The 14,314-nt window shown below is 40.1% G+C and overlaps 1 protein-coding gene across 6 annotated transcripts in view; it reads left to right on the top strand.

Moving 5' to 3' along the window:
* Positions 1-14,314, top strand: part of drp2 (dystrophin related protein 2) — a 166,133-nt gene that overhangs the window by 44,274 nt on the left and 107,545 nt on the right. For 4 of the 6 annotated variants that reach the window (XM_046031090.1, XM_046031088.1, XM_046031087.1 and 1 more), the window contains exons 2-3: positions 7,589-7,758; positions 13,586-13,618. In XM_046031090.1, the coding sequence (XP_045887046.1) occupies positions 13,612-13,618 (7 nt within the window). In that variant the 5' untranslated portion in view covers positions 7,589-7,758; positions 13,586-13,611. Of the gene's footprint in view, positions 1-7,588; positions 7,759-13,585; positions 13,645-14,314 lie in introns of all 6 variants that reach the window. The other 2 variants (XM_046031085.1, XM_046031089.1) reach the window with 2 other exon arrangements.

The following is a 14,314-nucleotide window of genomic DNA, read 5'->3' as shown; positions in this document are numbered from 1 at the left end:
GTTTATGGCAATACCTTTAAATAATTATTAAAGATAGAATAGTGGTGGAACAACCAACACTGCCATAGAGCCATGCTGCTGTTGCCTATAGTCCGTCAGTCTAGTTCCAATACTAGTAAAACTACTGCTATAACTTATAATAAAAGTCATTACCGTAATTGTACAGTCATTTACTTTACCAAAGGTATGACACACTTTAGCTATTACTACTCACCTTATAGATTGTATGGCCAAATGTATGAGGACACCCAAACATCACACCAATATGTGATTGTTGAAAATTTTATTCATCCAAAACCATGTGCTGCTATAACAGCGTCCACTTTTGTGGGAAAGTGAAGATTTTGAACCTGGCTGCAGGGATGTTTTCTCAGCGACTAGAAAATTGATGTTGGGCAATAAGGCCAAGAGGAGCCAGGGATTGAACCACTGTGCCTGGGATTAATGACTTTCCCCAGGAGTTGGAAACACACTATTGTCTTAAATATCATTGTAGAGAGTAGCAGTTAAGATTCCCCTTAATTTGAACTAAGGACCAAAACCAAAAGTATGGAATGTGTGTACTTTACAAAATCATAGTGTACTGTTATGCTCTTTATCTTCTTACTGTATTACTTCATTGTATGAGTTTTATTTGGATTCGTGTGTCTGTGCTCTGCTCTATGTAGGCTACTTTTTAATTGTCTCACTGGAGTTGAATACAGTTATTGAATTGAACTGAAAAAGTGCTTAGAGAAACAGTATTGCTTGCAGGACACCAGTTATAAGACAAACCTGCTCTACTGGCTCAGCAGAACAGAAACCACTACGCTAAGTGACAATAATGTTATCTTAACAACCAAATTACAGTGAAATAACCCCACACTAGACTTAAAGGTCAGCTCAGCAACTCAGTTTTCATTGTTTGTGGTGGGTGAATCATTTTGGCCATTGTACTGTGTAACTCTTAAACACTACAGCTCTGTCCTGTTAAGAGCGTGGAGAAGACTTTAGTTTCAGTGTGCTCTGGGACCCTGCTGCTGTAAAGGTATAGATAGTTCTTATTCCAAACACTGGCTGCAGTGACCGGCTCTGGGATTGCTGAAATACTTTTGAAATGAGTGAGAATGACAGCAAGTCCTCCCAGTATTTCACTTGTCATTCCACACACCTTGGCTTAATGGGAAGTGTTGGAACAAGACTGCTGCCATGTTCTTGGGATCTCTTTTTGGACGTGTTCAGCACTTCTCTTACTTTCCACTAGAATATAGGATATCCAGCCTATTCATCTGTCACGATCTCTGATTCTTCATTCCCTATTTCCACTTTCCCCTATTTCTCTCCCCTTGCCTTATCATGGATTCTTTCTTTCTTTTCTATTTCCTGCTTTCCTGCTTTTCACTCTCTTTATGGATCAGTCTGTTTTTCAGTCTATGTATACTATATAAAGTTAAACAATTTACCACAGTGTACTGTATGGTATACTATCCTATTTGAGTGTTCTAATTCTGAGTGTGTACAAGTCTCCATCATATCCTCAAACATACCACAATGTAACGGAAAAGCAAACAGATTTTTTACTAACAATGCCACAATGCAATGCTCAACATTTTATGAGATGTAAAAATCAACGTATCTATGCAAAATGATGACTAGTAAGTGTCCGAAATATCAATTTACTGTTATTGCATATGGAAAGATTTGTGTGTTTTAGAGATAGTAGTATTCACACAGTTTAGACTGAGTAGGAAATATCTGATTATCTAAACCTAACCAGTGCCATTTGGTCATTTAATTGTTATTGGTATAATGCTTGTAATGCAATAATAATATATAATAAGTACTTTATTAGTTCCCTTGGGAATTTCATTGTTTCACTCTGTTGTTATTGTTTCTTGATTTTTGTTTCAAAATACACACATGGACCTATAGACGTGCATTAATGTAAAGAGATACCAGAGTGATGGGGCTGCCACATAGCACAATGCCTCGAGCAGTTGGGGGTTAGGTTTGGTGCCTTGCTTACCTTGACAGTGCCCAGAAATGACACTCCTCCAGTTACCAGTCTGCATTCTGTACCGTCTGGGCCTAGCTGGACCAGGCAGTCCAGCTTCGACGTCTGGTCTAGCTTGGCAAGCTAACGTTAGATTTGCCTGTTAGGTCAGTTAGCAAGACAACAGTTACACCTGGCAATTACTAGGTGTAAATAATTTGTAACTACTAATTTCTACGTAAGAACTAGTTCATGAAGCGCAACAGGTTTTAACTGAGTGATTTGTAAATCTCTTCTTTGTAAGCACATTATAATTGGGCTAAATTTGCACTCACAAACAGCTAATGCTGTCAGCTCATTGGCAATCTGTGTTTCTCATCTTTTTGTCTTGCTATTTCTTCTCCTCCTTCACTGGAAATACAATAGTGACACTCCTCTCTACTTAAAATTCTGCTCTATTCTCAGGGAAAACAACCTTTTGAACTCTGGTTGTAAACACGTCTTCATTTCTCTGTGTGTGTTCCGGGATTGCCCTGTGTTTAGGTACTCCTTTTCAGTACGTTGGATGCTCTAGTTGTTTCTGGTGACCAACAACCAGATTTTAACCTCCAGTCTCTTCCAAGACATTTGATTAAATTAAACTAATCCAACCCATAATGCACCACTTCCATCAAAAGCTATTTCATGCCTCTGGAACATTACTTTTCTGAGACTTTTCTGAATGAGTGCACACTCATTCCCAATGACAAAATGCTTCATTATACGGCCAACATTACCGTGACTGGGGAGGGGGGGTTAACACTGTGGATGATGAATTGCGTTGTGTGGTTGAAGTGCTCTACAGTGCGCTGTCCTATTTAAATTGACAAGCTGCCTCTGCAGCTATATGACTAAATTCTCATACCCCTATCCTGGTAGGGGAAAGCTGGCAGGAGGATGCGTGAGAATTGCTGAGGGCAATAAGTACCCCTTATCCACCATGGAGAGAGATGCTTTGACAGCCTGGTGTCCTCCATGAAAGCCCATACAGATTGGATCCCTTTTGAAATGTTATTGTTTGAAGCGGCTAAACTCTCAGGGTCAGTGCGTAGCCATGAGGGAAGTAAGGAATAGACAGAAAGGGAATGTTGGTATTCAGTAATACATCATGTTAGTGTCAGTGTTGTACTTCTGTGAAAGTTACAGAGTTAGACTTGAAGTCAAACCATCATTCTGTCTGTTTGTCTAGCTGTCAGTATATATCTGTCAAGGACATGACATTTGGCATGCCCACTTTCCTGAAGTGAAAAAATCTGAATGAGCCTTCCAAAACATGGCAAAAAATATAATACAATCTTGTGTAATAATGCAAAATCCTTATAATATTCTGCAGGCGTCGGCAAACAAGTCTGGCATCGGACCAGTCAAATTATTTCAAATCCTTAGTATGAGTGGGACTCCCGTTGGGAGGGTTGTCTGATCAATCCCAACATTTGGCGGATATTTTTTCTCCTTTGTTAGACAAAACGAATATAAGGACACTTTTGCTCATGCTCACAATAAAGCATGTGATGCAGTGTGTGCGCGTCATGGTGTTTGACCTGGATCCAATGACACGTTTAGTGACTGCTTTTTCAGAGGTGTGTCAAGCAAGCCAGAGACTCTTGAATGTCCTTCAGAACTTTTCAAATTAAAAGCTCTCAATAAACTCAACATAAAACATTGCTGCAAAAAACGTTGCGCTTTTATTTTGGACGCACAATCACTTAGCACTAGCTGCTATCAATTTATTTATTTTTTATTTTTCTGCTATCAAATCAATCTGGCCACCGGCCACATATTATTGCTGGCGGGCCAGTTCTGGTCCGCGGGCGGCCTATTGCCAACCACTGCTATACAGTATCAGATTTTGTTTGAGTGGTTAAAGCGCATCGTCTATTTTCCCCAACAAGAAGATAATGATCTATGAAAGCCCAGTGGCAGAGTTTTAATCAGGAGGATTGTAAGAAATCCAGATGGGCGGTACAATTTTGGAGCCTACAACCGTGGGCTAACTGATAATATTCGGCTTTGCTGTGGGCTGATAAAGCTGTGTGCTCACAGGCTTTCTGGCCCACTCCCAGTGTCCACCCTCACAGACTTACACATTAGTGAGTCTGTTCATGTCAGAGTCTACATCGGCTTGTACTGTGACCCACAGTTAAATCGGCAAGTGTCTGAGAACCCTCTCCCGGCTCTTCTGAACTTTTTGAGCCTTTTATTCACACTGTCCAACTTTGACGGTGTCCCAGTTCCATATTAAAGTACATAATCATTCTCACCAGGTTCTTTAATTATGTAGTGCATTCACACTAGAAAAAGCAAGGCAAGGTAATTTTAGCACATTTCCTTACAAAAAGACTCAGTGTGCTTTACATTGAAATGCATTTACAAACACCCACCCAAAGACAGTGCAATACCCACATATACTCCATAGACATTAACTATAAACACAGACAATGCACAGACACATTTGTTAATAAACCAATCATCATTATTCGTAAGTCTGAGAAAACACAAAAGTTTCCAGTTTGCTTTTGAAAGTGGACACAGGACACAGACATTAGGGACAAAACTGTATACTTATCCAGATTTTTCAGTATTGTTGTTCTAATGTCAAAAATGGAGATGACAGAAGACATCTAAAGATATATGAATTAATAAATGAAATGAAATAATGAATAAATACTGAAGCCAGCACTGTATATCTCTCCAGCAACCTCCTTATTGAGGTTTTCAGGGCACACACATTTTAAGAACAACAGAAAGTAGTGGGCCATTTGTAGTGGGTTGTTACCAACAGCTGTAAATAGCTGTTGAAGAATCTAGCACAGCTGACAGCCTTTATGAAAAAGCTTTATGTAAGTTCTTCACATCGATTGAGAGCTGAAGTTTGGCCCCATGTCGTGTTTACCCTCTGTTCCACTTGTTCTCCGTTTGTTTCCCAAAAAGGGATTATTTAAATGGTCTTCCTTAAAAGTTGAAATATTATACTGAGGTTTTACAGCCACATTCTGAGCTCCATAAATATATATTACTGTACTGGACAGGAAAATCAGAGCATTTCACCATTTTAAATAAGAAATTGTGTTCAACATTCAACATTCATGAGTCTTAGGCAACAAAACCTCTGCGGGAGTGCAGTTGTTGACTGAATGAAATAATCCTAAATAATTGAAATGACAAGGTGTTCAAACTCTACCGCCCAGAACAGAGCTGTCCATTTAGATTCAAGATATTGTGATATCCATTTAACTTTAGAAAGGTACCCTCTATGGTAAAATACATTGTACAAAGCTTGTAAAAGAAAGGCTAGCCTGTAAAAAAACAAAAAAAACAAAACCTTGACGGCTTCCTTCAACACTGCAATTTAAGAGACTCTTTGCATTTGCGTTTTCATACTTGACACCATATTTTTGTGGTTTATTTATTAAACCAGTCACAACACAAAACAAAATCTTCTTTCACATTCTGAACAGTACTGAGCATACATATCTTTGCTTTGTACAGACGGGTATAAATTGCCATGGAACTTTATTGTTAGGCATTTTTGTCTGCTTAACCTCCACATTTAAATGAAAATTGATATACTTTTCTCACATAGAGTGTAAACAGATGGAAGAGGCTACAACATTAAAACTAGCCTTGAACATACTGTCATTTATGTAAACAAATGCCTTGTACAGCGTTAATGTTGTTTTCCGTCTCCAGTGGAGCAGCTCAGCAGCTCAGTGATTTCTTGTGGTTTTATTGTCTAATTCGGTAAAGTGGACATTTGTTCTTTGGGGGCCTTTATTACCCCTACTGTGGTTATGGCTTAACATTCTCATTTGTGTTTCAGTCCGAGTTACATGCTTATGTAAAATGACATTGGTTTTGTTACCCAGACCTTTGTGCAGTGCATTGGCAGATGTCTTTGGAGCTGCTTGATACATAACATCTAGACATCTGAGTGTACCTTCTGTGTATTTTTTTCTACACGGTAAGCAATGAAGCAATTTATTGATGTTTTCACATCTGATTAACCTTTCTATCTTCACTGTTGTCTTAACATTTAATTAACATTTAACAGTTTCACACTCCAGGCAAACATTGCTATGACAGCTCAATCTAGTTTTCTGCACACATGTCTGTATTTAGTATTTTTGCTCCACATTATGCCTTCGTTCCTCCTCTAGCTCTGTTACTCCCTGCTGTTTCCTCCTTCTGGGTGGTCCTGCTGTACCTAAATGAATATCTATGGCAACCTTTGAACATATTAATATCCTCATATTATCACATCTCATTATTAGCTGTGACCAGGAAGATTTAATTTATTGAGATTGAGAGTCTGAAATAGCTGTTGTGCAGGATTCTGGCTGTCTGATTTGAAAATGAAAACTGTCTCTCACTTTGTCTTTTACAGCTGTTGGTGATATAACGTCAGGCTGTTTCATTTTGACACTCTCACGGCATGTCGCATGAAAATTTAGCATATTGAGTGCTTTAAACCAATGAAATATTCTGTCATTCAGACAAACGTAAATAAACATACAAACAAGCCTTCCTAGACAAACACATAGTGGCTACAGTGCAGCCATCAGTGCTGTAGAATTGTTACAGGCAGGAAGAGGACGACAATACATACGAAGGAATCTTCTATTTCCTCATATTAAACTATAATGTAAATTATGAATGCCACTTACTACTCTGAAAATAGTTCAGCTGATTCCCTGTCTGCTGGCTGCTTGCTACCAGCTTGGCATTAAACTTTTATATCTGTTTTGAACTGTTAGGGAGTGCTGTCTTTTATTCCTGCCAACCTCTGAACTGCACCCCCACTAGACTTATTAGAAATGTGACACACCTCTAAACCAAGCTGCTGGCTGACAAACATTCTCAAAATATCTTCCTCCTATTCCTCCAAGAGCCCTTGTTTCTAAGCCTGTCTGTGCATCTTCTTCACTTCAAGCTGCCTGGGTTGGCAGTATCAAAGGGGGATTAATGTGTTTTTTATTATTTGTTAATGGTCAGGATGTAAGGCTTGGAAACAGAGAAAAGACTCTAGTTGCCGTTAACATTGCTATCAAAACCTGAGGCCGGAATAGAGTTGCTTTGCAGGGCAGTGTTGTGCCAAATGAAATCTCAGGGAGGAGAGCGGACACTCATTGGCATTCCTCCCGTGTCGCCTCACTCCCTGTTTCTTCCCAGCGGCCAGCACCCAATGTCTCAGCAGTCCTATATTCCAGGCCTGAGTGTGCTGTCTGCTGATAATAAACAGCCCAACAACTGGGCCAGTCACAGAGGTTTGCTGAGTTAGAGCCTAGCCACCCTACTCTGTCTATCTCATTCAAAGGTTTGGCAAAACCTTTACTTTATGCTCACTATCACTACGTTTTAAAACCCCTGCTGTTACTGCCTGGCTCCGGGGGCTGAATGTCATTGGGCTAGTAGTAAAGGGGAGGCTGAGCAGAGACTGGGTCTTTGGCATTTAGCCCAGTGCCAATAAAGGATTAAACTCCAAAAGACAGCTGTTAAATGGTGTGCCTTTGTCATCCTTTTATCAAATCTCATTCTGTCCACTGGGGAGGAGTTCTGACCCTATTCCCTGTATTGTAGGTTCACACCCTGTGTGAGGAGATCGCTGCCGTTGCTGCTGCCGTTACTCCACATCCAGTCATCCCTCACCCCTCCTCCCCCTCCACCAGCGCACGGCAGCCACAGTGTGTTGGCTCAATTCCAGGGAGGCTACGATCCTGCAGCCACGTCAATCACGTCTTCACCGCTGGGTAACTATCAAGCATGAATCAGACTACTCCTGCCTTTGAAACTGGTTTTTTTTTTTTGTGAGGGGGAATGAGAGGCACAGACTTTTGAGATTATGTGGTCTTGTTTTTTGGATTACTTTTTGTGCTTGTTTGTTAGTTCTGGGGTCGCTCATGTGTGCATTTTCTCCAGCCAAGCATGCAATACACTCAAACACATATACACACGCACAAATGGAGATGCCAGAGGGCTCAGGAGGAATCTCAAGGGGTTTGATCAGAGCTGTTCTGTCTTTTGTCTTTGTTTTTTAAGCTTGTTGCATAGTTTGATTCTGGCTCCAGGTGTCATCTACTCAACTGTGTAAAACTTAGCAACTGCATTTCAAAGTACAGTCTCAGTGAGGCGAAGAAAAGCAGAGGATAAACCAGCATTCTATATGAAATGTTGCCTTGTCTGCGAATACTGCAGTCGAACAAGTCAGTTACACATGTGGATGTGCTGACAGGCATGCAGTATGTAAGGACAAAAGTACTTAAAGCTGTAGTAATTCATAATTTTTATATTTGCAATGGATAATAATAATAATAATGTATAATGGGAAAGAAGTCGTGTTCCCACTACCTGCTCAGCAGACAAAGTTAGCATCTAGCTAGGGATGGGAGATATGGCTAGATATATTATCATGATGATAATAATGGTAATAAAAAGTTTCATCTAATTTGGTATTGATAATTATCACGATAAATGTCAAGTCATTATGTCTTCCAACAAAAATGCACAAGTAAAATTCAGCAAAATCATTTTTAGTTACTTTTCCTCCACACATAAATATCTTAGTGCTAATTTGTTCGTGATTCTAATTAATTAACTCAAACATTTATTGAACATTTGTTATATTGTTATTGAGGAAAATTATATTGCGATAAGAATCATGACTGTTTTATTGCCAAGCTCTCCATTTAGCTGGTGAACAGTGGAGCATTTAGCAGCTAAATAGCCAGATATTTCCCTCAGGAGTTGGTTGAGTCCAAACTAGAGCTTAAATGAGAGTCTTTATTTCCTTGACCTGACACAGGACTCCGAATGGATGCTAATGTTGTTCCATATCTACTTGATGTGTAATAGGCAACTGTTTGCCATCAAGACCACCATATTGTGTTATCAGCTTATTCTGATGGCCAAAAAGTTAATTATTGTTGCTTTAAGTCTACGTTTGGATAAGTATGTTATGCTTGTGTGTTCTTAGACACTTTTAGTTTGTGGTCCACTAGACACACCAGGCTGTCTGACTGACCCCAATATCCTGTCTCCTTAGCCCCATCTTGAGTGAAGTTTCCATCCAAATTTATTGTAAATTTGAACAAAATTTCCAGAGAATCTGCAAAATATTTTGTGAATTAATGTGTATTTCCATCCACTGTTCAAATAATTGAATCGAAATAATCCATTAAGAGAAACAGCTGATGGGGCTGATTCTCAAGTCAGATGGCCTTAAACCACTGAAGACAAGGGCACAAGATAACATAATTACATCTCAAATGAATGAAAACAATGATGGAAGTATGGCATTTATGTTTGTTTCGTGTATTAATTTGAGGAAGGTTACAGTCTCCTCATTGCTTGCTAGCTCTGTCCCCAGTTTCTGCAGGCAAAGACAAAAATATTTAGAAAGCCGTTTAAATGACCTGACTGACCTGATATCCCCGTAGGTTTATTTAGTCTCCTTTCTGCACATAAATTAGGCCCACATGATCAGCCACGGCGTCCTTTTGTTTTCCTCCCTGCTCTCCCCTCCAGCTCTGCTACGGTGCATTTCATCATTGCGTCCGCCTACACTCAGCTGTAGTTGCGTTGTTCGAGGCTTCCCAGAGTTAAATAAATGGGTCCTAGGTTTCCGCCGAGTTGCCATTTAGGTGTGTTTGACCCTATGGAGCCAATTCAATTGCTGTCTACCCACAAGTAATATCCTCTGCCTGCCCTTATCTCTGACTCCAAATTACTGAGCGTCAGCCCTGTCTTCACATCAGACTACCACAGAGGGAAGCGAGGGAACAAGGAGGGAGCTCAGAGAAGGTCATAAAAGGTAGCTGTTGGACAGAATAAAAGGCAGAAGCTTGTGTGTAGATACACAGTGAGGTTGCAGCGATTCTGGAGATGTAGGCCTAGCTCCATGCCCAGGGCTGGCAGGGAAATTAGCGCTGCGCAGTGCTCACTCAGTCATCCAACTGGTGTGGCACGAGGGAACATTGCCTTGCCTCAACTGCTGCACATAAGAGATCTGGTTTTTGAGTTGCAGCCTGTTAAAATGTTATCTCGCTCCAAGACATTTGAGAGGGGTTTACTATACTTTGTCAGCGAGAGAGATTTTCCCTTCTCCTTTTTCCTCTTCCCTTATCTGTGGGCTGCTGCATTATAGCCGGAGCTGATGATTGACAGTCTGCAAGTGTAGTCCATGCTTTTTATTATTTTGATACAAACCAGTATAGCCACTATAACATAGGCCTGAGCCTTAATGTGTTCATCTGCTTAACTGCTAAAATTAGCATCTCCTCATGTTGCTGCACCCCTGTGTCACAGAACATCCCCAGCCAAGTGTGTACGACAATGAGCTAATGTGGCAACACCCTCACCACTGTATTCCTATGCTAATCAACAGCAAAGTAACATGAACCGCAATCATCAACATGTTTCCCCAAGGTTTATCCCCTCCAAAGCTCCCAGCCCATAATTCCTCTGTCTATGCTGACTCCCACATATTACCATATAACCATTGCTGCATAATTTTCTGCTTTATATCATAATCCGTGTGTTAATAAAGCATATGATTACCCGGTACATCTAAAACTCGCTAAATATATCAACATCACATTAGTGCTTTTGGTTTTTAAAACCCTCATGTGATCATAGATGAACCATAAAAGAAACTCCACACTGCAGAGCTCAGTGTTAACATCACTCACTGTTTCTTTGGCTCTCCACTAATCTATGTTCAAGGCAGCTTAGTCTGCATACCCACCCTGAATGTCCCTGAGTGTGTCACAGTGTCGAAGACCCACAACAGTAGCTTCTGGCAGTATAAGTGTTCCCGATCACATTTTCTTCCTCCCTCTTTTTACCCTCCTTCACTCTGCAATTGCACTTCTCTAGTCCCTTGTCACAGTTTGATCTTTTTACCTCTTCTTTCATTTGAATCTTGAATCTTCTTCCCACTTTCATTTTCTTGTTCTCATTCCTCCCTTGTTGCCCAGTGTGTTGTGATGAGCCAGAGGCTGTCTGCCATGCATGTGTGTTGTCCTCCAGAGGTCTGGCTCCTGGTGCGGAGGATGAACAAATGTGGCACTCCCCTATCATCCGCTCCCTCTTTTCACTAGTCTCCCTTTTCGCTGTCACATCTCCCACTCCTCGTCTTCACTCCTTTATTTCCCATTTCACTTAGCATGTATCTCTCCCTCACTCACTTTGCTTGTCGCCTCTGAGAATGATGGGTAATGCTCGGAGAATGGGGGTGGTGAAGGAACAGAGATATAGCTTCTGGACAGAATCAGCTTCACTATTTGTTCTGCTGAAGTGTGTGTATATAGTTGTGTGTTTTATTGAATTGTAGATGGGTAAATGGGTTGTTGTTCGTCTTTACACCGGTGTGGGAATAGATGGGAGGTAAGGTGTGTTGTTTATGTTTGCTGCATCTCAATATTCGCATTTGAGGAAACAAGAATTGTGTACACGGGTACGAGTTGTGAGTTGTGGTCAGTAGTGTGTAAGGATGGTGCTCTGCATATGGGTTTTTTACGGTGCCCCTGAGGTGCAGAACACAAAAACAAAACTGAAACACATTAAGGCTCTAAATATGAGATTCAGAAAATTAATATAGCAGGAAATAACTCTTGGCTATGTAAAGATGTAGCCGAGTAGGGTTTTACGAGATCTTGTGGCACGAGATGATGATGCGTGATGATATTTCTGGTCTAGGTAAAATTAGCATATGCCCCCTCAACTTTTAGCTTGTTTGTGTGGCAGCATTTTGGGCACCCGTTGGAAACAATTACCAGCGACATAGTGACAGACAAGGCACAAACAATATGTAAGCTGTGAAACTCTTGGCTTTGAGGAGAGGAATACTGTAATATAGCTTTTTCTTTTCTCATCTAACGCAATAAATTAAGTGTTGTCTAGAACAGTGGAAAGACTAATAAAGGTGGTTTTGGTGAGTTTTATTTTGTTTCTGTCCAGTTTGAATGATGTGTGTTTTACTATGACCTTTTTCTGTTTTTCTCAATGGAGTCTGTTGGATTGTAGCGCCCATTTGTTTTGGTCTAAGATGCTGGTGCTCTTGTGTGAAATCTATTAGCAGTAAAAGTCACATATAGCTCCTTTCAATAACTTAGAAAACAACAACAAAACAGAAATCTCAACATTTTACAAATTGGAAAAGTTGGTAAACTTTCTGTCCAATCATAAAGGAAAAACGCTGTCCCTACATTTTGTGAACTGTTGTGTTTTCTGTAATATTCCTGTGTTGTGAAATTACTTTCTATGTTCTCATTGTTTTGTCCAATGTTGCTGTGTTTTGCACCTGAAGGCCACCATAACCCTCACTGCATGTATATGTATGCATTTGCATGTGTGTACTGTTCGTCTGGTGTGCAATCACGCAAGTTAGCAGGCGTGCACTTTCTGTAAAATTAAATCCACATCAGCAGGCAGCTATTCAGATAAGATTAACAGGACCTGACATTTTCTTCGTTGGAGACAGATGCTTGCTCCGCTTCCCTCAGAACATTTCCCCTCTCCTCCGTCCTCCATCCAAATTACAGTTCATGTCGGTTTGAGGATATTTCCCCCCACTTACCCTGGCTGCCCACAGCAAGACCTGTTCTCACCATTAATTTGATTTCTGATATTGTTATTACAGGGCAGTGTGATTAGGAGAAGCATGAGTTAGATTAAAGGCTTGTTTTATGCCATATTGAAGCCAATTAGCACAGAGTACACGTTTTTCACCTCAGCAGACAGATGACCATAAATGCTGATGTTATATCTCACTGGTTATATCTCACTGGTACAGTAAATTGTTTCACTAAATGCCTAAGGGATATGCAGTTTTTTTTAAAACATTCTGTAAGTGCGATGTTTTAAAAAAAACATTTTTAAAAAAAATAAATATGCCTCATGTATGATGGATGTAGCAGGGAATCACATGCTGCTTTGTCAATTTACTCCTAAATTACAATTTCAGCTATGCTTGAAGTAACAGCCATGATTTGATTTCCAAAATGGTTTCTATTATTTTACATAATAGCCATAATGCACATTATTAAAAAAAAAAACTGCACACAAGTATTAAATGAAGGGCAGTATACGAATGTGTAATGTGCCGTATAGTGAAGAAAGAGGTTTATGTGGAAGCACAGTACATGGGGCCATAATGTGGACTTGTAAGAAACACTTAAATGGATGTGGACATAATTTATACATAGGGACAGTGGATGTCACAGGGATATCACCTAGGGCCACAATGAGGAAATGTGATGATCATTTATGCATAAGTACCATTATTGTGTGTGAACCGCACTCTAGAAAAAAGTACTGTAGTGAAATGTATTTGTGTGGCACATTTCATCCAATGTAATATCAATGTGCTTCACACACAACAAATATGTACAAAATAAACACATATTTAAATGCATTGGGTGCACCAACATAAACTTTCTCACCCACACATACCCAAAGAGAGAGGGGGGGGGGGAAATAGAATCTTCTTCAATTCTTCTGTTTATGTACATTTTTTGTAGGGATGCACCGAAATGAAAATTGCATAAATTAAATAGTCAAAATGTGCTTTTTACTCAGTGTTTCCCACAGGATTTGGAGAGACTATGGAAGGTGGGTCCGAGGCCCGAGAGAGTCCGGTAAAGTAAATTACCATTTACTTTTAATGGACACATGTAATATGTTTTATACTTTCTGTGAATATAATCCAATTAATCTTATTTCCGTCCTGTATAGACACCTTAATTTGCCAACCAGACATTGTCACATGTATATCCTCGCGCTAAATTCATCAAGTCAGACCCAATTTGATAAATAAAGAGAGAAAATGACAGGATAAAGTCGCTATCCTGCCTGTCAGCTCGCACTGGTCTGTTTAAGTGGATTTACCATAAAGCCTTGAATACTTACAAATGTAGGTGCAGCTAGCTTAACCGCATTCTCACAAACGAGTGACAGAAACTTTGAAAGCAGGTCAGACCGTTTTTTGCCTTTTCTGAGAAGTCAGCCACAGATGTAGTGGATGTGCTAGGAGACAATTCAGTAGAAAAGTGTCTGCAAACGGCGATTTTTGCGTCTTTCTAAGACACTTTAAAATGCTTCCACACTGCCGACATGTCAGCGTAATTGTTGTTGCGTAAAGTGCTATTTTTGCTATTTTCGGCTGATTAATAGGGAGGGAGACAGAGAGATGGAGGCGGTAGCTGGCCATTGGGCTGAGAGAACAGGTAAGACTTAAAGCCCCCCTCCAGTGTATTTTGACATTTACTAAATATTTCATATTTTTCTGAGTCATTTATTTACGATGTT

This window comes from Micropterus dolomieu, linkage group LG19 (genome assembly GCF_021292245.1).
Source record: "Micropterus dolomieu isolate WLL.071019.BEF.003 ecotype Adirondacks linkage group LG19, ASM2129224v1, whole genome shotgun sequence".
Classification (NCBI taxonomy): Eukaryota; Metazoa; Chordata; class Actinopteri; order Centrarchiformes; family Centrarchidae; genus Micropterus; species Micropterus dolomieu.
Note: the sequence above shows the minus strand (reverse complement) of the source record. Positions and strands in the feature narration are given on the sequence as shown.